The sequence below is a fragment of the Chaetodon trifascialis genome, chromosome 15 (genome assembly GCF_039877785.1).
Source record: "Chaetodon trifascialis isolate fChaTrf1 chromosome 15, fChaTrf1.hap1, whole genome shotgun sequence".
Lineage (NCBI taxonomy): Eukaryota > Metazoa > Chordata > Actinopteri > Chaetodontiformes > Chaetodontidae > Chaetodon > Chaetodon trifascialis.
This window is the reverse complement of record NC_092070.1, coordinates 12,912,779-12,940,269: the sequence shown is the minus strand read 5'-3', so window position 1 is coordinate 12,940,269 and position 27,491 is coordinate 12,912,779. Positions and strand designations below refer to the sequence as shown.

Genomic DNA, 27,491 nt, shown 5'->3' with positions numbered 1-27,491 from the left:
AAAATATACACAAGGAATGAAGCACACAAATGCACATACAGGTAGAAAAAATAAGCAATGACAATGCATGTCTTTTAACTAACTGTACCTGGAAGACGGTGACGATGGCCCAGAGCAGTGAGTCAAAGTTCTTCCTGTCAGGCACTGTGTCTCCTGCCTCTGTCTTCAGACTGAACTTACACCCAAAGATATGCATCCCCAGGATACTGCAACACAGGAAGGGGTTTCTCCAATAATTCAGTCACACATGCGGTCACAGAATAAGATTACACGCCATTTATGCTGCAAGCACGTTGAAAATGTAAGTATGTCACAGGCTCTGTGTTTATGACACCTGCAGACAACGTGAAGAATTACGGGTTAGGTACATGTACTCAAACTCAAAGTACATGAAATAACAGAATTATTATGAAGTTCATATAAAAGAGATGCTCAAGAGAACATTCATTACAATTACTATAACTACTATGATACCTTCTGCATCATTCAGAGCTCTATTTGTTTGTCTTTCGCTCTCTTTCCTCCCACCTGCACCCATCTGTTTGCTATCGTCACAAGACTGTGACCCCAGACAATGTCGTTCATATTCTCATTCACCGCTAGTTTCTTTAAAGCAATTTGTGGAAAGGGTTTAAAAGTTGATGTCTTGGCTGAGTGGTATTGTACATTAACTGCTCACTAAAAGCTACGGTTGCTGGGTGTATAGGCCAAGTGCCACTCACTCAGGCTAGCATTAGCTGTCTAAAAGCTCTGATGCCATCTGTCTTGGCACACTTATGCTTGATTGCTGTGCTGCAGGGGTACAGTAGCTGGTTGACAGGTATGCGCACACACACACACATATGAAGTCACAAACACACATGCACACATAAAGGGACAAGCAGGACTGATCTGATTGCATTACGCTCCTGAGTGGAACTCATATCTATCATGTGAAAATGATTGCACTTGCAACAATTATGATAAACTATTCAAATAACCATAATTCTGTTAATACCATTTTCATTTTCAGTTATCGCCCACGGAAGTGGAAAACAGAGCAGTGTGTGTGTGTGTGTGTGTGTGTGTGTGTGTGTGTGTGTGTGTGTGTGTGTGTGTGTGTGTGTATGCTTGGGGAGGTTAACAAGAGGACAGATTAGGCTGAATGATTATGTTACTGTAAATTACAGTTTTCAGCTTCTGCATCACAATTTTCATTTAGGTACATTGTAAATGCTGTCTTCTATTTTTAATTGTTACATGTGATTTAGAGAATCATTCTGCAGACTATTAGGACGTCTCTGTCTCTCTATCTCTGAATTTTTTACCTCTGATCAAGCAGAATGATTTAGTCTTTACTAAATTCATACAAAGGCAAAGCATTGCTAATGGTGTACTACAACCAATTTTTATACCAAAACTAAAGCTATTCACATCAACTTCAAATTAAACAAATTTACTGATATGCTGTTGGAATTTGAGATCAGTCTCTGTCAGTTTAATAGCTGCAGTTCTTTGGCCTCAGGCCCATCTGTCTAATTTAGTGGAAATTCACAAGTTGAATGTCAAATACACCGCTGACAGACACAAACAAGTGAAGGTAGTCCTAACTTTCATGGAAAAAGTAATGCTGGAGAAGGTGGCAGGTCAAAGAGAAAAGCTGGAACTCCCAATTGGAAGCTCATCCTATCACTGTGCACGGAAAGCGTTCAGGCCTTTGGCTAAGGCTGTCTGCACCATGCTCAAATAATATAATTTTGTCTGATATTCACAGCTTTTACTTTTGTGTTCAAACATTTGGAATGGCAACAAAACAACCTGTTAAACTATCAGGCACAGTGCTGCGCATATACACATTCAGTACATACAGTATGTGTATACACACACATACACACCTAAATCTCTGCTCTGCTGCTCCAGATTCTTACAAACACTTCTCACCCTCTCTGTGTCTTGCTAATTTCTTTTCTCTGAGCTGTATCCCACATAGCTATGTGCCCCTGTGGCCCTCTGTTACCTGAAGATGAAGATGAAGAGCATGAGCAGCATACAGAAAGTGGCCACGTTGTCCATAGTCTTCATCAGCACCACCAGCTGCCTCCTCAGCGCAGGCATGAACCTCACCAGCTTAATGACCCTCAGCAGCCTGAAGGTCCTCAGCACTGACAGGCCGCCGTCTGCCTGGCCGATAATCTCACACACACTGCGGTATGAGTTGCGTTGGGTGGATGTGTGTTAAACAGAGAGAGATGGAGAAACAGTGAGAAGTTGGACGATGTGGTGAAATTTGAATAAAAAAGGGTAAATTGATAGAGGAAAAAAACCATATTGTTATAATACGGGAATATGGGGAGTGGAAGAATTTACATATAAATAGAAGTCAGTAGACTGGAGGGAAACACTCGCTAAGAGAAGATCAGATAAGAGGATAAGTCAGTCTTTTATTTTAAATAAAAACACACGACTGCACATTTTTCAACATATAGATTTAAGTCTATGAGTATACATAATCCACATTAGTGTAATAAGGGCTATTGCTGCATTTTACATATTTCCTCCCATGACAGTTCCCATATGAAATATCTGTCACATAAAATAAGTAGTGTGGCTAAAACTCCACGGGGAATGCACCGAAAAAGAAAAGAGGAACAATTTGACGCTGCAAATCTCAGCCTTTGGATTCTTTAGTTTTGGGACAGAGCTTGCAACTATTATACCTCATTCATTATATTTCAGGATACACAACCTGCAGACTAAGTAACAGACCTGATGATGACAATGATGCCGTCAAAGATGTTATAGGGGTTCCTCAGGTATTCAAAGAAGCCAAAAGCGGTCAGCTTTAGGATCATCTCCAGGGTGAACATGCTGGTGAAGACAATATTGCAGATCTCCAGGACATTGGTCAACTCCTCGGGCTGGGTGGAGGCAGATGGGGGTTGGAGGGGTGACAGGAACATAATGAAAATAGCAAGTAAGACATGAATGTGGGTGTAGACAGAATCGTTGGTAAAAGATAAAAGGGTTTGAGTTACAAGCCTTCCGAGTCAAAAACAGAGCAGTGATATACACAGACAGAGAGGCAGGTACAGACAAAGAGATAAAAACATCGTTGATACTGAACCACTGCTCTGCAATCACTGTTGCTGCAACAAAAGATGCAGGAGCCACTGCGAAGAAAACAATTGTGCACGCATCACATTTCTCCGCCTGTGTTGAAAAGGCTGTCACTCAAACTGTCAGAGAATTCTCTTTTACCTGGCAAATAAAATTAACACATATACCTCATCTTAGACGGACAACAGACAGAGAGGAAAGGGACTGAGCGGCAGGGAAACAAATTGTGTTTTTTAGCACAGGTGTGAAATTGTAAAGGAAGACTCAGGCAACATCACATCAGCGATAATGCAGAGAAAAACGAGAATGGAGAGTGTGCATTGTCTGTGAGGCACATGGTGTCAAACACTGGCTGAATAGGGGAGCATGCCATCTGACAAAGGAGCGCACACATGCAACGAACACACGCGCGTACGTCAGTCAATCCCAGGTTTATTTCCATTTGCATGTGTGCGTGTGCGAGCAGACTCTGTTCATGCAAGTGCACTGTGTGTGTGTGAGTGAATGTGTGTTATGCACGATATGGATCAGATGCTTTCTGTGATACCCCCTGTGAATTTCAGTTTCAAAGCCAGCAGAGAAATAGCCAGCTAGCCCTGCCAAAGTTAGCAAACCATGTCAGGGAAAAACACTCTCAGCCCTCCCCTCCCCTAATCCGCTTTTTCTCCCAATCTATCTCCATCCCCCTAGTTCTCCATCCCTTTTTGTTTCTCTTTCTGAGTCTCATTATCAGGCGGACCCATCTCTTCCCAATCGATATCCCGCTGTCGATCAGAGGAGGGAGAACGGTAGAGGAAGAGGCCGGCTGAAGCAGAGGCAAAAAAAGAGGAGCGAGCAGATGGATTGTTTAGGAATAGACGATGACATGATGGAAGAGAGGAGAAAAAAAATATTCGATTAGGGGTGAGAACGAATGATAAAAGGGATGGAAGGAAAGGAAATAAGCCCACAAAACAGCCTAAATCTCATGAGCTCAGTTTTGACTCTAATGTTTTTGTCTGGGATAAATGCACAGATGCAAACATGTTTTACCCCTTAGCAGTTAGCGCTAACCTTGACCTATGTCCAGAGCTCACTCACTAGTCATAAGCACAAACATAGGATATGAGATTTATTGCTATTGACAGAACCATCATGGCCCTTGACACCACAGTTTAACGCAGACAAAATACCATCATTCCTCCCTCTCCTTGCTTTTGCACCCTCTTTACTATTCTTCCTCATGATCCATTACCTTTCACTCCCTAATCATGTTTGTACCTGTGCTCTCCTACATTACTCTTGACCTGGTCCCTAATTTTCCATCTCCTGGATAATATTTCATATTTTTCCCTCTCATACAAATATCCTCTCCCTGTGTCTCTCTTGAAATGTGGCCTCAGTCAGCTTGTGGATGCCGCCTTGAATATGAATGAATGAGCTACAGCTTCCAAGCCTGAATTTTAGCATGCCAATTTCTTTTCCACACAGATATGTCCACACACAAACACACATAATATGAATGCAAATATGGAGCTCATCTTTTCCTAACGTGCAACATCATTTGATGAATTAGTAACAACCCAGCATAGATATGAAAAAATTATGTTTTATAGTCAAAGATGGCAAGGAAATACCTTTACAGAGCAAGATGCATTTTTTTCTTTGAAACCATGAACATGTCTTTTAAGCAGGGTGTTGTGCAAGTAAGGCAGCCCGGTGGTTCATTATTTTTTGGGGAGAGGCACATCAGTTTCAGAGTTCCTGTTTTAGAACAAAACTGCACGAGGTAAGACTTTTCTACTGCAGAGGGAAAACACGCACTTGTTTCACTGCTTCTGTGTCAGTCTGTGGAAGCTGTGGAGGGAGAAAGACTCAAGAGACAGACAGACAAAGCGTCTGTGAGTGTGTGCATGCAAATGTGTATGTGTGTTTCCGCATACATGCATACCTTGACGCTCACACACTTGCTCATGCACACTGAATCACACAGGGAATTGAGCTGAAAACTGCTGTGTAACCAGCGTCTGCCTCGTTCTTCGCCTCTCACTCGTCTCCTTCTCTCCCCCCCCAACCCTCATTTATTTTTAGAGTCTTCAGAGATGAGAGAAAGCAACTACTCTGTACGCTGTCAAAGAGTGAGTGGGTGGATGAGAGAGTGAGACAGAGAGAGAGAGAGAGAGAGAGAGAGAGAGAGAGAGAGAGAGAGAGAGAGAGAGAGAGACTGTGGATAGACAGAGGGTGAAACTGAGAGAAGTAAAAGAGAGTCAGAGTGTAGATGAGACACTTGGGGTAAGGCGGGAAGGACGGAAGGAAGGAAGATGGCAAGGAACAAAGGAGCAAGTGGGGGAAGGAATGTGCAAAGGGTGCACAGAGGGATTTATGGAGAAAATTAGGGGAGAGAGGTAGAAGTAAAATTAACAAGTGAGGGAATAAGACAGAAAAAGACAACAAAGAAATGAGATGAAACAGAATGGCGTGAGTTGAGAGAGAGAAATGAGGAAAAAAGTTTTACGTAACAGCCTGTAAGTATATATTTGCATGTGTTTCTGTCGGCGCACGTGCACAAATATGAAAAGATATTTGTTTATGTGCAGGCACACGCTGGACACAAATGGATGTGTGTTGTGTGTGCGTGCGTGTGTGCTCTTGGCAGGCGTCTCCCGCTCTCGCACTCAGGCACCTGCCCCGTCTGCCTCTGAGGAGCATGGCCGATGTTAAAAGCCAGCTCGGTTTTGTCTACCGCTAGGCTAAATGTTTACACCTCTGTCAGGAAACTGCATGGCAGTGATGCTCCACTCCCACACTTATCCTTCTGAATGTCATCTGCTATTATGGCATTTCTCGCAGCAATGCTTCATCAGCAGTGATAGGTGGTTTATCTGGTGCGGCTGTGGTGATTTGTGGGAGTGAGAGTGGAGCGAGAAATTATTACGCCAACACACTCTATTGACACTATAGTATGTCAGTCTAAAGGACTGAAGGCGATGCATATTCCTACAACGATGGCAAGGACAACACTCTCACTCCCGACTCCTTACATACAGACGCTTGGTCAGGACCCCTTGGCATCATCAAGGCACTGGGTAGCTGTTTAGCATCATTTCTCAAAGGGTCCTCACCAAGTATCCGTTGTGACAATTTACCAGTTTCCAAAACATTGTCTATCGTTTGTCTGTGCATTGCGAGGTTTTGGAATCAGATCACAAAGAAATAAGGTAAATTAAATATAAAATAAAACCTGGTGTCCAATAAAGACCTGAAACAAAAAGTGGTAAAAAAGTAAATACAGAGTTTCTACAAGCAAAGTTAAGACAGTAGGAGGCTTCTTACTTTTCCATGACCAAATATAAAAAAGATAATTAAAGAGCCGGTCTCTAATAGTAGTTTCAAAATAAATGCCTCCGTTCACTTTGGTTGGTTAAAATGACACAGTGTCACTGCATAAACGGTGTCAGAAACAATGACAGCATTGACTCATACATTTACCTGGTTATGATGCTCGATGCCCATACTGATGGTGTTGATGAGAATGGCGATCATAATGCCCCTGCTGAAGTACTTGCTCTCCACAATGCCCCAAAGTTTCCTTCTCATATCAGTCCAAACGTCTTTACAATGTCCAAAGCACGTCCTCTTCCTCTTTTTCTCTCCATCTCCCCTCTCCTCTAGATGATTCTCCTCTTTGCCCGTCTCTTTCACTGCATCCTCTTCATCTTCCTCCCCGTTGGCAGAGTCTCCCACAGCCCTCACCCCTTCTTTCAGTGATAATGAACATATTGGACAGTCCTCAGGATTCTGAGGGACAGCCAGACTGATGGAGTTGGCTAATGGCTGAGGGCCGTGGTCCTGGTTGCTCTGGTGTGGGCAGTGGGATGCTAGGCAGATGGGAATAGAAAGAATATAAGACTATGGGTGCACTTTAACTTCATATTTAAAATCCTGTACCTTTTGCATTGCAGTGTTTGTGACTGTTGCATATGTCTCAAAAATGTATTTGGCATAAGCTTGATTTTGTCAAAAGTAAACAGTACATCATCCTCCATTAAAAAAAAATTGCAGCTAAGTATGTATTCAAACCTAGTTAGTGCCCACTCCATATTTCATTTCAAGTGTCAAACGTTTCATAAATAAGACATATTCAGATGTCATTGCTATGGCCTCTCACTCACATCTTTGGTGCCTGGAATGATGTCGTTCTCCGTTCACGTTCCCTCCACCACGCCTGTTACCTCTGCCTCCACCGGCTGGTGGGGGCTTGCCCCTCAGTGTGTAGTAGAGAGCTGCCGATCTCCTCTTAGCCTTGCGGAGGACGTGGCAGACCAGCTGGAAGATCTCCTCGTAGCAGTCTCCCGGCTCAGCCATGCTGGCCAAGGTGGAGGAGGACAAGCACTGCGCCCTTTGCTCCTGCATCAGCTGGTGTTCCCGCTGTTTGGTCTCCGAGAACTGCGTGGCGATAACCACCAGGCACAGGTTGATCATGAAGAATGAGCCAATCTGGATGGAAGTGGAACAACGAACAGAAAGTTAGGCCATGTGTGGAGTTTGTTTGATGAATTAAGATGTACAGTACATGAAGTGAGATGAAGCAGGAAAATAACTGCTGGGAACTTGAGCTAATATCTAATCCAAAGAATTAATTGTTCCCCAGAGAAGAAAGCAGGTGAAGAGATAATGCAGAAATAGAGATTTAACAACTGTAACCGAAAAATAACCCTAACTTAAAACAATAAGAACCAGTGCAAAGTCTTATTTAAATAACTAGCCTAAGGCCAAAGCAGATGTTGCTCATTTAAGAAACATGAAATCTGTGAAGAAATGGGATTTTCCTATGGTAAATACAGACTTGTTTTTACATCAAGCTCACACACTTGCCGATTCAGATAATGTGTGCCAATCCCCCTGTAGAAATGTTGACACACATGCTAAAGGTCTGAGGGCTGGCTTCCTACCAAACGGAGGCTGATTGGACAAGACAGACAGAGCCAACACATGCCCAAAGCACAGTTCAGCGTCTGGCTATCTTTCTCTCGTGTCTGACTTGACTTAACTTTCCCTCCCGCCTGTATTCCAACTAAATAGCTTTACTTTCCTCTTGCCTGTGTTCTACAGTGCTTTTCGTGAACATTTCTTCATCAAGCACTCAGAGCTTTCATTTTCTCATCATGAGTCAAAGTGAGGGTTGGAGGGATAGTTGCACAGAGAAGATTGTGAATGGTACGCGTTGGCTGATGCCTTTAGTGGCAGTAATGAGAATCACTACAGGACTGCTGAAATGACTTTTATTGGACTACTCCAAGTTGGTTATGGAACAATGATTAGATCAATATAAGCTGATGCTGAACGGATCAGAAACCAGACTGCTGGGTGGATGTGGCAGTTTGTAGCTCGGGTTTGTTCATTACAAATCTGAACATGTTTCCCTGTTTCTCCTTGGACAGAATTCTCAGACACACTGAAAACACAGACACCCATATACAACTGCAAGGCCAAAACATTTGGAGCGGAACACTCCATAAAAAATGTACGGACAACATCCAGAAAATCCAAACTTAATGGCCTTCTACCTATAAACTTTCATCCCCTGTGATCAAAGATGCAGGGGAAGGTGAAGGAGAGACTGGCGAAGCTGTAAGGAATGAAAAAGAAGAGACTCCACAGATATTCACATAGAGAGAAAGAGAGAGGAAACATAGAAGGGAGGGGTGTGTGTGTGTGTGTGTGTGTGTGTGTGTGTGTGTGTGTGTGTGTGTGTGTGTGTGGAGAAAGGGAGGAGAGATACCCATCTGTGGCCTGTGGGTCAAAGCAGGTCTGCAGGTGTGTGGGGCTTTGATTTCCCTCCAGGCTTGCATCTGTGTGTGTGTCTATTCTGTGATTCTGATCAGTAGACAGCTTTGCGCATAATCAGGGAGGGCAGTCCAATATCACGCATTGAGATGATCACTGCATTATGCATGTGTGCATGCACACACACACACACACACACACACACACACACACACACACACACACACACACACACACACACACACACACACACACACACACACACACACACACTTACGCATAAACATTCACATAGACAAAAGCATGTGTGATCACACACTCAAGCACACAAATTAATATGGCAGGCTTAGCATACAACTGATTGCATGGGTCTATGTGCTTCCATACAGCTGCTATCACATACTTTTATGTGTATATATATTTCTCTCGGAAGCACACACACATGCACGGAGACACATGCGCGCACGCACACACAACCACCTAATAACTTCCCCATTGGTAGCACTTAGCTTTAAGTCACTTTAATGCATTTCATCACACTCTTCAATGTCACACCGATATACTGTAAACACTTTGGTTGCACACTCACAGGATCAACTAACAAGCTTCATAATATTGCAACTTCATAATACACACACACACACACACACACACACACACACACACACACACACACACACACACAAAAAGAATTAGATAAGTAAAAGAGAATAAGGAAAAGGCCACAGAAGGAGAGGACTACAACATGAAAGACTGAGAGAGTTAAGGTGACCCTCACTGTGTGAACAACACCTTTGGGGACCATGGAAGTGCCTGACTGAAAACTTCTCAGTGTCAACAACAGTTCCAAGGCATCCCCTGGGACCTTTGACTATACTTTGCCAAACAAGCTGGAGCCTTGCAAGGAAGCTCAGAGGCACATTTGTGTCAATCAATCATGTACCACAAAGGGAGCAATGTGTTTGTCTGGTAGGTAGGTGTTGTGCAAGTCATTTGGGCTGTGTACATTGAATTTTAAAACAAATTAGCTTGTCAGTTCACAAGAGCCCAATTGTAGCAGTTCTGCTGGAGCATGAAATTTGACTTCAGATCAGTATGACAATGTAATCAGCGGTTCAGCTCAATTTTATGTGTCCTGTGCTGGACATTACTAGAACTGTATGATGGGGATACACAATCCACATGACATGAGATTGTGATCAATGTAGCAGCACAAACCAGGCAAAAGTGATTACAGTGCGACACCTGCCAACTGTTTTTAGCTGCCAAAAGGTGTTTACACTGGCAATACCAACCCCAAGTCGGAAGTGTCAAAAAGGGGATGAAATTTACAGATGCAGTCAGGATGCACTTAGTCACCTGAGCCTAATAAGGCCACTGTTGCGAGGAAGATAAGGGCAGTTCTTGCACTGTGCTCAAGTTTTGTTCCTTGTCATTACAGCATAGAGCAGAAATTGTTTATTGTGCTTGTGGCTGATTGGTGCGTTTGTATCTTCACAGTGTTTCACCTCCATTACTCACCCTCCATTCATTCTTGTCTCCAATATACAGTGACTGAATGAGTGAATGAATGTCTTAGGGACAGCCAATGGCACGTGAATACAGAATTCAAAAAACATCTCTGTGCCACCATCCCGCACTGCACACAAAGAGCTGATCTAGGTCTTGCACACAGAGTGCATACAGCATCTTTTTGACATACATTTTCTTGTATTTTTCAACTATCCTCCCACCTCTTCTCTCCCCTGTTTTCCTACTCAACACCAAAGCTGAATTTATGCAACATCCAGCTCCTCCCCTCCCTTCCTCAGACATTGATTGTAGACAGTCTTTTATGCTACTATTGATTTCCACAAGTCTATTAGCACTCAAGAAATATCCTCTTTCAATTTATCGATGGAGACCGCAGATGTCCACATATATTGGTAACGTTATGAGAAAATATTACAAGTGATTCTTATCTCCACAGTGTTTAACTACAGTTACACTTCATTATTTATTCATTTTTAATCATCAGAACACACTGTACACTGAGATGTGTCGAGTGGTCGGGATGTAGAGTACCAACATATTAATAAATGTAGGGCTGTGTTTTACTTACAATGATGAGCAAAATGAAGTAGATGAAGTTGTAGAAGGAATGGGCATCCATTACATAATACATTATCTCCACCCAGCCCTCCAGAGTGATGACCTAGGGGGAAAGAGTGTTAAGAAATAAACATTTACAAGTTAACAAGTTGCTGAGTAGAATAACCTACTAGTGCAGCATAGTTCATATCACGTTTCAATCCAGTGGATTCCTCTGAATGAATTCAATCTTGATCATGTAGCATAGCTAACTTTCATAGAGTCACTTCAGAATGGAGCTCCTAACTCGAGGTTGCTAGTACAGTTGTTACTGTTGTTTCACATAGTGATGGAGACTTTGAAAACAATAACCCCGAGATAGCGGGAGGAGAATGCCTATGACAATGACAAGCTTATAGCAACAGCCTACTTCCTTTGACTCGGTTGTATTTAGATTTAACTTTTTGAAAAATCAGCCACACACAGTCCAACCTCACCTTTAGCTCAGCAGCCCATAGAGGACATACCTGAAAAATTACGATCCAGGCATAGACAATGTTGTCAAAGTTGATGGCACCTTTGTGGGGGTTACTACTTCCTGTGTGGCATCGAGTGTAATACTGGTTCCAGTTGATACACAGACCCATTGCTTCACCAGCACCACTACCGTTGACCAGTGGCTCAGGACTCAGACCGAGAGCCTGTCTGTGGAGTGCGTCCTCCCTGTCCAGGCAGCATGTGCGTCCTCCTTCGCGCCTCGCCGGCACATCAGAACATGACATGATGCCATTATCAGACGCCAGGGAGCAGATAAACGGGCGCTCGTCGTCCTCCTCTGGCTGATAGTATGGAGGAGGCAGAGTCATACCTGAAGAGCTGGGGTAGGGACATGGTAAGAAGTTAGTTGATAATGGGATAAAATATAGTACAATAAAAACAGTCCCTGCAGAGCCAAGATCCAGAAGCGGTTGAGCTTACTAACTTACTAATAAATGGATAAATGGATCAGTATGGATCTGTAACAGACATATGTGTGTGAGGGAAAAACCTGACCGGGCAGTGAACTGGCAAACACATGCCTAAAGCTAGTGCAGCAAACCAAAGGAGTGCTGACAGGTGTGCTAAACAAGGGTGGGGTCAAGCCTTGGTCAGGACATGACAAAATGGGTGGCTTGAGGCAAAATCAAGCAGCACCTAAGATGTCACATTCAATTACACATTGTCCTCTATTTATCAGTTTGGAGAAGTAAAGTCGGTGGACTCCAAATAGACCATCAGATATCTTACAGCAGTCTTTGTTGCTTTAAGTTTGTAAACTACTCTATTATACTATCCGGTATAGAGCGCAAAGAAGCAGCTCTGAAGGGAAACTGGGAGCTTTCTTCCAGGCCTTGCCTAGCAAAAGCACTAGCTGGAATTGCAAAGGAATTGTTGACTGCGCTAGCCTCCTTGCCTGCTAGCGACCAGCCTCCTATGGTTCAGCCTGCTTCCCAGTCAGCTAGCCACCAGTCTCTGCCCCAGCCTGCCAGCCTTAAGGCTGCTAGTCTGCAGAAAGCACCCCAGCCCAATATAAACTGCACCGTGCTATTGCTGAATTTGGGTAATACATCTTCTTTCTCTGTCCCTGTTGCACAAGTGTGACATAATCAGAGAATAAGAATCAATTTCGCATGTTCTACTCTTTAGTAGTTGGCTTTGCCATGGGGGTGGGGGGGGGTGTCACAGAATCATACATTACAACAGCAAGTCTTGTACTTTTTTTTAATTTTTTTTTTTTTTTATTTATTTTGTCCTGTTTCTGTTAACACCAAGGAGCCCTGGTGACACTGTTCCAAAAGCCTTCAATGCATGAAGAGATTTAGTCTGCGCCGTTATTTAAACCTACTCAAACAAGACATAAAGAATTGCAGGGTAGGGTTAGTTATTGCAGCTATTACAAACATACATACATAGTCGATGAACCCATTGACTCTTTGCGAGTGCCCCTCCTGAGGTAGTGAGTGTCAATTGTAATGACCCACACATCTCTAAATCTCTAAGTAAGTGCACCTCATCATATTCTAAGACGTCTGTCTGGAAACTCAGGCTTATCTTCATCTGTGGATTTATTTAAATGGAGAGTTTGCTGTCATTGTTACAGTTTTGTGCTAATGAGGTTGTTATGAGTATAAATATATATTTCATTACAAATACCAATCAACAGAGGAAGAAAAAAGTAAATCCTTCCTTGCTAATGGAAGGAAACTGAAAACTGCTGCTGATGTTGAAGAGAAAGTGTGAAAAGAGAACACAAATGACACAGAACCAATACAAAATTCAGAGAAAACAATGAGAAAGGTGTGCGTGACATGACTGGAGTAAATGAGGACGGGTGTCAATGCTCATACCAAGGTCTGGGTCTGGGAAAGACAAAAATAGACCCTCTCCATCAGCAGGCCCATTACTGAACACACACATTCAGGGTCACTCGCCCTACAGTATTTACTCATTGCAGGGTTTCTGTCTGTCACTTCAGCCGTCCTTTTGCTGCCTGTCAATTGGCCTTTTCTCACATTTTGTCCCTGAACATTTCTCTGTACTGCTCTCTTCTCTCATTTTCTTTTTCCTCAATGGAGAGAAACCTGTCAGGAAACAGCTGGCTGAAGGCAAATCGTATGTAATGCAGACAACTGCACACAGTTGCTTCACTCTGTTGTGTACCCTGATATACCTTAAGCATTAACACATAGAGTACAACCTTGCCTTACATTGCATTTGGCCCTTGAATTCTCCTAATCTTCCTGAAGCACAACACCTGTGCATGCACACAAATTCCAGGATCAGTAGTAGCAGTGACCATATCAGGGCTTTACCACTTCCCACTGAAAGTATCTGAAACTGTGCATTGATTTGGTGGCACAGCAAAGTTTGCAGGTATGCACTGAGACACACTGAACTTACACTGACTTACAGCAGAGTAGAGTTTATGCAATCTAATGGAGGCCTGACAACAGAGATGAGCTCAAACGAAAGAACGCTGAAAAAGGTTGTCAGTGGCATTCAAATTGGTGATTTACTAATGGTGCTAAAGTGGATTTAGAGACAGAAAGAGAAAAAGAAAGGAAAAGACGGAGAGAGGGTGCCTGTCAAAGTAGTGGAGCATGAATGAAGGCTGTTGCCCCCCTGCTGGTGACTTGGCATCACGCAGCATGGCACAGCAAAACCTGGCATCACACTGAGAAAACACCTGCCAGTGGAGAGCGAGACGGAGGGAGGATCAAGGCTGCAGAGTAGCAGAGAGAAGAGACAATTTCCAGCAATCGCATTAAGTTAGACTATGGGACAGTTGGGTTGGACAGGCAGAAAGGAAGACAACCATATAAAATAGATACAGTATAGTAGACAAGACTGAGGAGGAGAAGCAGACACCAAAATGCATGATCTTGCTATGGAAGTGCATGAGACAACCTGTCCTCTACAATAAAAATGCCTTTGAGGTGACGCTGACCTGCTCTTTGAGGGCATTAGTGCGAGATATGTTTTGTAATGGGGCAGCTCAGATGAATAAATGGGTCTCCACAACAAATCATCCAAGCTCTGCATGATTTTTTTTGCAACTTGCAGACATAAATAATGATTACATGTAATGGAAACTGGTCATGTATAGCTACAGATGCTCAGAAGGGAAATAGACATGCAAGAATAAAGCATGAAGAGAAAGGCAGGGACCAAAAGAGGGAGGGCAGGAACCAGAAACATGAAGGCTGCACTTGACTGCAACACTTAGCCCACTCCATCATAACCTCTCAGGGAGCTAATGCTGGCCCTTCACTTGGCGTAACAGTCCTCAAGCATTAACTCTCATCAGCCTTTCTAATTAAGAACGCAAGCGCCCTGACGAACCTGCATAACATGTAAGTACAATGCTTTAAAATAAGAGGCAAAAATGATACTTTGATTAAATAATAACATTCAGCACTCAGTTCGATGTGGGATCGCTGCCTGCTGACTGGAGGAAACATGTTCACCACAGCTGGGTTAAAACATTGTAGTTCAAAATCAAAGTTTTCTCTTATTGCTTCAACCTGGGTAGAAAAGTCAGAGTGAAGTCCTTGGTGGGTCCTGGGATGTGACCCTTAAGCCCAGTGAAGATAAATGTCAAACACATTGGTAACTTCATGAGGTTGCTGCGGTAAATGTTGCATCTCAACTTTAAGGTGAGGACAAAGCAGGCAGGACTTTGTTAGCTGGTGGACACGTGTCCCCTTTCATCTCACTTTAAGATCTGTCATTAGTATACGCTGTGTCAGCATCACCAAAGACAGCGCATAGAAACACAGAGCAGCTCAAGTGACACATACATATTAGAACACACACATCAGGGGCATGTGTCTTTGTGGCGAGTCGATGCCGGGATAAAAAAGGAAACTCAGAAGATGCCATGAAATCAAACACTCCTGAATACTGGTGAATGTCACTCACACACCAACACAGTAGGTGATGCTGCCATGTAGGGTCATGAATATGGAGGCATACAGCTGGAATCTAATCACGTTCTAAGTTGTAAACTGGGAAGAACTGTACTGTTAGCGTTTGCTTTGAAGCTTGAAAGAGATGGTAAGAGGAATATGTAGAAATGCTGGGGGATAGAGTTATGCTAATGCAGTATGATAGTAGTAGAAAGTAAAATATTCAGAACACGCAGTATATGTTAAATCTTGTATGAAATGTGAAAGAGGATTTGATATGACAAGATTTTATGCTCATATACAAACTGCAAAAAATGTACATGTTACAGGACAGAATTTTGATAGTTATTACTGTATTCTGGCTTTTCATTTTCACCATTAGGGCACAGTGTAAGGGAAAAGAAAGGGAAGCATACAGGTGAAATTTGAGGGCAGGTCCTCCCTCATCATCACTTTCAATTTGTGGTCCATCCACACAAACACATGGTACACACACGTACTACTGTACACACTGATCTACGGTGTTTAACTCACAGGGTGAAGTTCTCCTCAAGGTAGCAGCGGTTCCTCAGCAGCCCCGCCCACAGCTGCACACCGATGATGCCGAAGATGAAGAAGACGAAGAAGCAGAGGAGCAGCACGTTGCCTAGCATGGGTAGAGTGTCTAGCAGCAGGTTCACCAGGATACGCATACCTGTGTGTTTCAGCAGGTCAATCAATCAGTCAGCCAGTCAATAATTGATTATCACAGTCTTACAGCTGAAATGGTGCTACAAGCAGCATTTTAGTTCAAGCTACAGTTACAGATACAGATATGTTCATTAAAAACATCTCCTCATTTTGTTGTTAAAACTGTAAAACCAGGTGGTATTACATTACCTTCAAAATATATTTACTTTTGCAGCATAATTGAATGTAATTTGTGGAGGACAGAGTTTTTTAAAAGTCCTGCATTTGTGGCCATTTGTGTTAGACATCCACAACAGCTGTTCAAAATCTGCTTATGACGGCAAACTAACTTGAAAGCACAAATACTAACTGCATAATAAGTGTAATCAGGCTACACGAGGTCTCATTCATGATTAGATGAAACCTAATTGCAGAAATACAAGTGTGTCCCCTGTCAAATAATGTTGACCTCACCGGTCCTACGGTGATGATGACAGCTGATTGGACTGAGAAGGCAGAGAGACGTGAGACCTACTGATGAGATCACAGCATCCCTGTACTGACACCTGAGAGGTGTGTGTGTTTTGGTGTTATCATGAGTGTGATATGTGTGTATCCACTAATGTGACGTGTGTTTTTCAGTGGCATACTGAGATTTGTGAATAACAACTCAACAGTAGGTTAATGTGTCATAAACACAACAGTGCATCTAAACTTCCAACAGACTGAATGACAGGAGAGAAGCTGAGAGAGAAATACAGAAGGAGAGGAAGAAAGAGAGGGAGAGCAATGATGATGTACACAACTGTAGACAATATTTACAGGAATGCAAACACCTGCGGTTCATGCGTTACACACAAACACAAAAGCATAAAAACAAAGCTGGTATAAAAAAATGAGTTTGGTGATCAGTGATTAGATTGGTGCCCATTTAGAAGGTGTGTGCTCACGTTTAGAGGGTCATTTATCAGGTCAGCATGCAGTGTGTTTCTGCATGTGTTGAATTAATTGACATTGAATAGTTCACATGCTGCTCTTTAAGTGTTTTCAGCCAACTTAAACCATGGTCAAAGTGCAATATGCACCCTTCGCCAAGCTTTGTAATAATGTATTCTATTGAGGTGAAGTTCAAACCAGACTTTGGTCAAGCTCTCTGTAGAGACACAAATTGTGAACAACACATTGACGTGTCATTAATTTGTCAGATTTGGATTTAGAAAGTAATAAAAAACTAAAACTGAGATTTTTGAATTTTTGAAAATTTTATCTCAAGAAGGCAGAAGAAACAATTCCTGAGGTGAACATGTACCCGTCTCTCTCCTCTGGCTAATTTTTCTCCCTCCTGTGGCTAATTTGTCTCATCAACTGGTATTAAATGGAGAGCAGTAGCGTTGCTGGTATGTATGTGTCTCTGGCGGCGGCTAGAGGCGAGTCTAAATGTGTTTGTTCCCCAGGGTCCTTGTCATTAGGCCACTGTTCCATTAGGCCTAATTGGGTGAAGGGAGGGAGAGACGGATAGAGGGGGAGAGAGGGAGAGAACGAGAATAAGACAAGGCCCGAGGGTGTGCCGAAAAATAGGGAGTGCCAAAATAAGAAAGAGAGCAGAAAAGAACAAACAGGAAAAAGACACATGCAAACAATGCACAGATATAAAAGGAAAGGACAGCACACAAAAGAAACCAAAGAGAAAAGAATCAGCATGGTCTCACACAAATCAGCCCTTTTCTCAGCTTCGTTTTCTCCCTCTCTCTCTCTTTCTCTACCTGCCTCCATCTCTCTACCCTCCTGGTGACTGTACCAGTTTGCCAGCTCCTGCTGTTCCCAGATAAAGATGGATGCTTCCCCTTGTGCCACAATGGAAACACATTTACAACTATCTGCCTGTGCTATTCACTTAAGACCAGGGAGTCCTCTTCTCTTCTCTTCTCTTCTCTTCTCTTCTCTTCTCTTCTCTTCTCTTCTCTTCTCTTCTCTTCTCTTCTTCCTAACACTACTTTCTATAGTGTTTGTTGTCTTTTCCACTCATATTCCATCTAGTACTCCCTCTATCTCACACCAATTTCATCAAAAAAAGCAGCCTAACACAACAGTACACACACACACAATCACACACTCACATACACTCGTACACACACAGCGACAACAACGGACTATTATCTGCCGTTTTGTTGGAGGGGCACAAATTGAGGTGTGTGAGGGGTCAGGGTGTGCTCATGCTCCCTGAGTATCTGTGGGCAAAGTAACGATCCAACAAAACAAGGAACAAATAGCTTTATCCCCATGCTTCCTCACCTCTAATGGGGTCACGGATAGGGGACAAAATCAGGCTACCACATAGTCATGCAGCTTTATTGACAGTGACATAAACATTAACAGTATGCACACATCTCACAAACACACGCACGCACACACATGCACACACACACTCAGTACAGTATGACTGAATATGAGCAACAGAAACTAAGAGTAGACTCGTGCACACACATCTATAATGCACACATATCCAAAATATACATGCATCTGCTGCATCAACTATGCATATGCTAATAAACTCACGTATCTGGAGATTCATGCTACGATGCTTAATCATCTCCAGAAAAGCAGATTTGTTTACAATCTGTACACTTGTCCCTGAAACACTATGCGCACTCTACTGCACACAATATCTTCTAATCAAACCACTTGAAGCATAATGCAGTTAGCGTCCATGTTTTCTGAGTGCCGCTGCGGCGTCTGAAATATTGTACTCAGGACGGGCTTCTGGTTGATGGCTCCAGCTGAAACTTGCCCCTGGGAATGTGCGGAAAATAGAAATCAACTGAAGACAGGATGGTTTTTTTGGGTAATTACACTCATTACGAAGACTCTGCCATGATTGGACATTTATGTTGAGAGCAAAAATCTGTAATAATTCACTCCAGGTAGAAGAAAAGTTATGACTTTCGATTTTTGTGTATGTGTCTTTCTCAGCAGTCCGTTGAAAGCAGAAGAGACGCAAACCCAGTGGATAGATGTATTAACTTAAGAGGTTAAATAATTGCTTGAAAAAAGAGATAGAAAGGCAGATGTTGACTTGTAGTGATAACACACGGCTCTATCTGCTCATTTCTCTCCCTCACATGTACAACCTTCTGTTCACAGAAAGGTTTGTTTGCCTACAGTATCTACAGTATCTGTCTCCAAGGCCCAAAGTGAATTAGGCAACAGGGCTTTCATGAAATCAGCTCCATCTGCTGTGGACTTGTTTCATGATTACTTAAAAGTGGAAGTGGAATATCTTAAAGTCTCCCTCAGTGACTTAAAGATATTAAGGAAAAGTTCCTCTACATAAGTTATATGCTTTGTTAAAAATTCTGGACCACTTGATTAACAACTGATCCCAAGCGTTCTGTTCATTCACTCTGAAGTATAACACTGCTTTGCCTTTTTCTGCAACCGCATGAGGCAACAGAAAAATGACAACACTTATCAACAAAACAAACCATAAAAAGATTTTTGACTACTTATCTGAAACTCCATTACCCACAATTAGCATTAGCTGCTAATGCTCGGCTAACTGCTAAAGTGCTGGAACTAAGTGATGATGAGACCAGTCTGAGCCGAGCCCGTGAACGCTAATTGGTGCTTACAATGATTAAGAGCTGCCTATTAGGGCAGCGGGACAAAGTAATCAATAAGAGTTAAAAAGTTTGGCCAAGAACTGAGGTTTAGATGAGAGGAACAGACGTATAGTCACGGACTGATCAGTGAAGCAGCATTAATGGCTGGTTTGTAAATCTGATAAAGTTGTGACTCAGGGCCTGAGCCGGCTGTCTGATTAAGCAAAAGATGAATGTTTAATGATCCCCGTGGGGAAAAAGGTGCAATGCGAGTGCACAAAAAAGCCAGAGTGTAATACATATACATGAATTTTCATGCAGATGCTTTTGTGCTTCATGCAGAGTGACCGACACACATAAGCACAAAGAAACTACAAGCACAAACACACAGAAAATACACAGTCATATTAAAGCACACCTGGCCTACACACACTTTTGCACAAACTAATACACACACACACATAAAAACTTAAACTGTTCTCACTTGGCACTCTGTTGATGGCTTTGAGGGGCCGGAGGACCCGCACCGTGCGAATGGCCGACAGGTTGATGTTCTGCAGGTCCAGTGAGTACTCTACCATTCTGGATAAACAGACGAGAAGACAGGGGAAACAGAGTGAGAAAGAGAATTTAACCTTTCTGTAGTTTCCTAGGTATGCTACTGGCTCAAAATATGGCAAAAAGGATTGCCGTGGCTCAACCTGGACCAGAGATCCATGCACACGATTCGGATTGTTTGATATTGTCTCACCTGTGCCCTCCAAGAGCTGGGTGAGCCTCAACAGTGCAGGGAATGTAATGCAAAGAGCATTGCAACACTCCAGAGAAAGTGGTGGGGGGATAAAGTGACAAAGCATCAAAGGGGGAGAATAACATGAAAGGGAGGTGAGGAAGAGAAAGAGAGAGTGGGAAAAGAGGGATTCATTCTATTCTAAGTGTTGCCTGCAGGATGTTGTGGCTCAGTCAGAGCCTGGCATCTGTTAGCAAGTCATTTCCACAGCAAGGCTAAGCTGTTTGTGCCCCCAAACCCAAACCACTTTCACAGGAGAATGGACACGGTTTGCCATGTGTATGTGAAAGCGGTGTGTGTGTGTTTGAAAACAAAACCACACTTATACCACATGACTGTTACCATCAAGGTTCAGGTGGATGAATCAGTTTTATAGATGTGTTTTAAACGAGAGCAGAAACGCCTCTGCGTGCACGTATGTGTGTGCAAACTGTGTACATTGTGTAATAGTAGTTAAGCATGTCTGTGCACAGAATTGATGAGCCCAGAGCTAGAACAGTGTTGGGACAGCATGATACTAGCGGCAACATCAGCACCGCAAGCTAATAATGCCCAAAGCACATCCACTGGCCTTGACAAAACAAGCCAAGCTCCCTGTCTCTCTCATATATAGTCTTATGAAACATGTCATTTACAGTGATGTGATACTTTCTTAATCCCACAGACAAGCTCTTTCCATCTGCCCTCCACCACAGCGCAGTCACCAACAGAGTAACACCCCAGCTCACACTTGAGTAGGATTACTTGTTGTAACAAGGGTTTGAAATGCTGTACAGCTGACAAGCCGTTTTAACTTTAATAACTAAGAATTTATTCATATAGCAGTGAAATGTCTAAAACCAGATTTGCAGAGACATGCGAGGAAGCTAGATCACGCTTTTTTTTTTTCGTCCTTCTTCCTTTCAGACTTGATGCAACAGTCCAATTCTTTTGCTCTGAACGTAAAGCTCATGAGCCTCACACTTGAAGGAATGCATCTTTACGATGATGTAGACGTATACAGCAGTTTTCTTCACCCAGTGTAGCTGAAATGCCAAACAGCAGCTTGATGAAAATGTTACAGCATAGAGAAGAGCACAACAGTTGTTCTGGGGCCAGGCGTTTCCAGCTGGGAATAGTGGTGTTATTACAACCTGCCTCAAACATTACGGCATCTGTGAAAGCTCCAGTGATCTGATGTGGGCTGCTGAGAGATGAAACAGCAGACTGAAATGTCAAAAGGGAGTTTTTGAAGCAATTAAAACATGCACATCATCCCCTTATTGAGCTCAAGGGCACAAAAACTGAGGTATTTTATGTCTCTTGATAAGGTTAAAGGGTGAGTACTAAACCATTAAATAGATGACACCCACAAAAGCTTAGACAGTCGCATGGATAAGCACATGCATTGTTTTGTTAGGGATCAAATTGCATCTGGAGGAAAGAGCAGCAAATAAAGTGAAAGCGAGAACAGAAGATAACAGATGTGCCTGTGTGTGTGTGGGTCTTTAGACATGTGTGTCTTTGTAGGTGTGTGTGAGTGTGTGTGAGTGTGTGCTCTATAGAAGTGTCTCTTCCTGTACACATCAATCAGGCCGCTGTGTTTGGGAGGGTAATTAGTGGACTGCCGGAAGCGTTCTTTTTATGATTGTTCTCTATTTTTCACATTCCTTTTTTGCACATGATGCCTTCATCTCATTTCTGCTTTTATGTGACTAATGTGTGTGTGTGTGTGTGTGTGTGTGTGTGTGTGTGTGTGTGTGTGTGTGCGTGTGTGTGCGTGCATGCATGTTTATATCGATATGAAATGCAGAGCTTCAAGGGAAACCCAGGGTAGACCTAGCAAGAACAGTACAGAGTTAACACGAGACAAGGAAAATGACTGGGCCTTGAATCCAGACAAATCTGCAGTGACTTAACTGACAAGTTAACATGTCTTCATCAAAGTTACCATCGGAGTCTGTGTGAGTTTTTCTGCATCATTTAGTTAAAAAACAACATTCTTGCTTATGACAGCGAAAAAAGAAACGGAGGACAGTAATGAAAATCGTGAAGTACAGCTGCAGCGCCGACGTGTCCTGTTTAATTATGCATTACAGCTAAGCTACTGAAGGCTGGAAGGACACGTCCACAAAACACAATCAGATCATTGCCTCTTTGCAGACAAATGTGACAGGATGCACCAGGTGTGTGTCCACCAGGTTGAGTCAAGATACAGCTCCTTCATATGCTTAAATACAAACATCAGTCAGTCTAAGGTTTTTTTTGTTTGTTTTTTTTTTTAACATTTCTTTCACCTGTACATGTTTTCAACCCATCCAAGGCACACATTAGAATAAATATGGAAGGCAAAAGTGATATCTTGTAAAAAGGGTCATGTTTCATCCCTGGATCAGGAATCTCAGTGGAAAAAAAGACGTGCTGCAGTATTTCTGTTATTGCTGCAGATACCAGGATGAAAAATAAGTTGCAGTGCAGTGGATTAGGCCAAAATAAAATATACAGTATACAGGAGGAAAAGCATCAAATCCCCTTTAGCGCCTGTGTGGATGTGTGGACCAAAGCCTGGTCTGTGTGGGGTCTGACCGGGAGACGACGAGGGAGAATGCTCATCCAAGCGTGTGAAAAAAGAAAGGAAGAGAGAGAGAGAGAGAGGGGAAGGAGGAGGGTGAGAGAACGAGGTGGTGCCCGCGGGTAACAGACATGGAGCTCATAGCAGACTGTCGGCTGTGATTTGGCCTGGCAAGTTTGGCACTGCCCTATGCAATTAGCCTACGCGCTAATCTGATGGATGCTGCCAAGAGGACAACGAAGACAGAGGCGTTCGCACAAATGCATATACAGACACACACACACGCAGATTAAATAAACTCAAAAGGCATGCACTGCCAGACTGTAATCTCTGTGTGTAATTCTGTGTCACACACACAGACACACACACACACACACACACACACAGAACTATGAGCATCCACGGGGGATGTTCAAATAAAGATGGATGCCCCTCCACCTACCCTGGTAAGTCTGTTGCTTTGCCTTTCTTTGTCTGCTATCTCACACACACACACACACACACACACACACACACACACACACACACACACACACACACACACACACACACACACACACACACTTGCTTTATCCCCTGTGTCTGAGCCTCTCATTTCACTTCCTTCATAGCAGGTGTTGAAGCAGGTGTGTTTGCACACGTTTTGGGACACATGCATTCATCCTCCAATGTTATGTAACAACTTGTGCAATATGACAATGGATTTGTATGTTCTTGTGGGATGCTTGTTTTTGAATTCCCAGTTTCCGTCTTTCATTCCTTCATTTTATTCCTTCATCCTGTCTGCCTTCTACACCCTCTATGTGCTCGTCCAAAACACTGATGAAACATTTGTGCCATCTACTCCCTGGATTCAAGTATTCTGGTGTTTATCAGAGTGGAAGGATTCTAAAAATGACTGCACATTTTCATCTTCATCCTAGAGAACACCCTATACCGTAGCCGACTGCGGCATGCCCAGGCTCCTCTTACACTGTAGTGTCTGTTGCAGAGTACCGGAGATTGTCGCCTTACGCTTTCATTCTCAGAGGACACCCCACACATGCCCCGTCTGCTACTTCATTGTTGCTGTGCAATGAGTCTACCAGTAAAATGTCTCTATGGCTTTATTTGACAAAGAATATTCTTACTCAGTATTCTTACTTAGTTTTATAAAGTTAAAATTTTGACTGCATCTTGGCATGAAGGCCATAAAGGTTTATTGTACAAACATTAATTAACAATAAAAACTGGACTTGTGAATTCACATCTGGACTTTGGTTCCCTTGGTTTTAACCTTCTGGTCTGTTTAGTGTTCCCACCGACATATTGCACGCAGACCAGAGGTTGTAAACATGAAGTCACATGGATTGACAGGTTACTAATTTATGAGACAGTTTTGGTGATCTGTCACACTGCATCGTCACTGCTACGCAGAGTTGTGAATGCGAAAATGTCTGAAGCGACTGAAAATCATGCTGCACTTAACAGCACCTGGCGGCTTTATATATCATCTCTCTGATTTTAATAAAGAGCTCGGAAAAACCATGAACAAATAGTTATGCTGTAAGAAACACTCAAGACTGGAGTGACAGTCTGCTACAATCAGAGCAAGGAAACAAGTTCTGGAGCAAATGAAATGTCAGAGTACACTGCTTGTCATTCCCCTCCAGAATGACACATACGCATAAGTGTTTTCTGATATGAACCCGCAATGGACAGGACGTCATGGTTTGTCAGTACCTACAAAAATCATTTCAAGTCATTGATTCAAGATCAAGGCCTTTTCTGATCTTAAACTGCATGTCGTTACTTACTGTACAGCTATTCATGTTTTTCTATGATAATGTCACACTGCAGTCCATATGGCTGCTTTGTCACTTGAATGAAAAAATCTTGTTATTTGCCATTTGCCGAAATGACTGATGCTCTCTTTTTTCAAGGGAGGACAAACTCCCTGGAGTACAATATGAAGTGCTTGGTTGCCATGATTAGGACATCAGTAAGATACATTTGTCTGATTTAGCTTATTAATTCAAATGAATGTGATGTGAGACACACAGTAAGATGTTGAGTTCTTTTACTCTCTGTTATATCTTGACTTCAAGAGCAAATGCTTCAAGGAAACTGTCAACATATCACTTTTCCCTAAACAACACGATACACAAGCTTTAACAGAAGTAGAATTCATGCTAATATTATGACCTACCCCGCCATGACGATGAAGAAGTCCAGCCTGTTCCAGGTGTCTCCCAGGTAGCAACGACGGCCAAAGATCCCAAGAGCAACCATCTTTACCACCATCTCCAACGCAAAGAAGATGTAGATGAATGCATCGAAGGCCTACAAGAGGACAGAGGGACAAGATGGAGGACAGTGAGGAAAAAGATGCATTTGATACATTTTGCGTCAAAGAAAGAGCCCGGCCGCTGTTTCAGGAAAAGAAAAAAAAGATTTAGTTTGATGGCCCCATATGTATTGAAAAGCTTAAAAACAAAATGGCACATGTACCCTGAAGCACATGTGCACACTTCTCAGCAGTTGAAGCAGTTTGACTTTTATTTTGATATATTCAAACACCTCAAAACAATCCTTGACCTTCTATTTTCCACCTTTCAGTCGGTCCATCTCAGAGAGTGCGACAAGTTTTTCCATCAAAATGTCCCTTTAAACACCATAAATTATGAACAGCTCACAGTGCTCTCTGTGTATGCTCTCTAGCAGTGACTATAAAGCACTGGTGGCTGTGGCTTGAGCCCAGTTTACTGTTAACGTTGTGATTTGAATGGTGTAAAAGAGCTAAATGTGTTTATGTGTGCACTGAGAACATGTGTCTGGACTAATATAAGACCACACAATATGGTGCCCAATGTGCACCAGCCCACACTGCAATACTTGAACCACAAGAGCAATAAGAAGTGAACAGGGAAGAGAAAGTGAGGAAGATCCAGGTCAAACCTCACAGAAGACAAAGACGAAGAGAGAGGAGACAGTGAGAGATTCATAGAGAGAGAGGGAGACAGATGAGCTCATATTTCTGCCATGTCCTGCTTGCATTATTATGTTCAGATCACTAGCTAAACCTCCTATTGTATTTTCAGACAAAACTCTTTCCCAGTGCTTTGCCTTAGGCTGTGTGACTGTGTTTGCAGCCTTGTTACATATTCCTACTACATATAACTCAAGCTGCCTGCTACCTCCTGACAGAGAATCCCAAAGCCTGGAAATGCTAATACACTTGCTAAACAGTCATTAGCTGTGCAAGCCTGACTCTGAAAGGTTGGGACGCTGTCTAAAACTATAAATAATATAGAAAGTCATTATTTGCACTCTAAGGTTGAACAGGGGCAACAAATGACCGGGAAAATTTTATTGTTGACAGGCTCAGTCGTCCACAAGCAAGCATGGAGGGAGGTTCACCACTTTGTGAGCACATGATTGTGAAGGATACAATCATATAAAACACAATTTTGCTACATTATTCCAAATAAGGTAACAGTTTTTCTGATATTGTTCCTTCTTAAAGTTGTACTGAAATGCTTGCTTGGCTGGCCAAATACAAAATAAAGGGTTTGGACCAAAACACAAGAAAGTTCAACCATTTAAATTGCTCTTCAAACATCGACAGTACAGATAAACCAGCAGCTTAAGCTGGTTAAAGTCTCAGGGCAACAAAAATCATGAGACAAATTTAATCTTTAGCTGACAGGTTGAGGCAACCCATTTTCTAATAAGTTTAAAGTAATTTGAAAGCAAGCATGGATGAATATAAAGAAGCCTTTAAAATGCTGAAAACATACAGATTTTTAAAGACCACAAGAACTTTCCAGCTAAATGCTGCTGTAGGCTGCTAAAGTACAGTTAGTATGCCCTGAAAATAGAGTTTGTGCCCTCAACAAATCAAATTGCACAAACCAATACACATGCTGCAATAGGGAAACAATTTTCCACAAAGTTATTGCCTTTTTAGAGTTTCAGGCAGAAGTTAAATGACAAACTAGAGCCTCAAAAATAACCCGCAGCGCTGTAGAAAACACTGATACAGTATGTGGCGCATTTGGACAACGAAGAGTATTACTCTTCAAATGGAGGAGAGAGACTTTTTTTCACTCAGCATTGATGAACAATTGCAAGATGGTGTTTGTTGCTGTTGAATGAGATAAATGGCGTGTGAAAGTTTGGGGATTTATTCATGTTGCAGCACTGGCTGTGCCAGGGGATGTTGTTTTGTCTGAGTCAGAAATAGCAAGAGTCAAGAGATGGGATGAACAGCTATCTAAATTTGTGCACTTGTGGGTGTGTGAACATGAGCATGCTTGTGGGTGGACAAGACCGTAAGTGTATAAATCTGTGCTTTTTTGCACTTGTGCAAGCATATTTCTGCGTGTATATAAAGGCATCATACATATGTGCCTTTTAATGCATCTGAAGCCAACATGTGTGTTCCTCTGCTCATTCACTGGCAGACATTCACACAGACACACACACACACACACACACACACACACACACACACACACACA

General features: G+C 42.6%; 1 protein-coding gene across 1 annotated transcript in view; it reads right to left on the bottom strand.

Annotated features, from left to right (window-relative positions):
* Nucleotides 1-27,491, bottom strand: part of cacna1ia (calcium voltage-gated channel subunit alpha1 Ia) — a 148,005-nt gene that overhangs the window by 41,323 nt on the left and 79,191 nt on the right. Inside the window, exons 4-13 of the mRNA XM_070980381.1 lie at nucleotides 25,178-25,311; nucleotides 20,133-20,230; nucleotides 15,915-16,074; nucleotides 11,460-11,808; nucleotides 10,964-11,056; nucleotides 7,248-7,572; nucleotides 6,565-6,953; nucleotides 2,746-2,897; nucleotides 1,997-2,182; nucleotides 89-206 (exon numbers count right to left, since the gene is read on the bottom strand). Of these exons, the coding sequence (XP_070836482.1) occupies nucleotides 89-206; nucleotides 1,997-2,182; nucleotides 2,746-2,897; nucleotides 6,565-6,953; nucleotides 7,248-7,572; nucleotides 10,964-11,056; nucleotides 11,460-11,808; nucleotides 15,915-16,074; nucleotides 20,133-20,230; nucleotides 25,178-25,311 (2,004 nt within the window). The remainder of the gene's footprint in view (nucleotides 1-88; nucleotides 207-1,996; nucleotides 2,183-2,745; nucleotides 2,898-6,564; nucleotides 6,954-7,247; nucleotides 7,573-10,963; nucleotides 11,057-11,459; nucleotides 11,809-15,914; nucleotides 16,075-20,132; nucleotides 20,231-25,177; nucleotides 25,312-27,491) is intronic.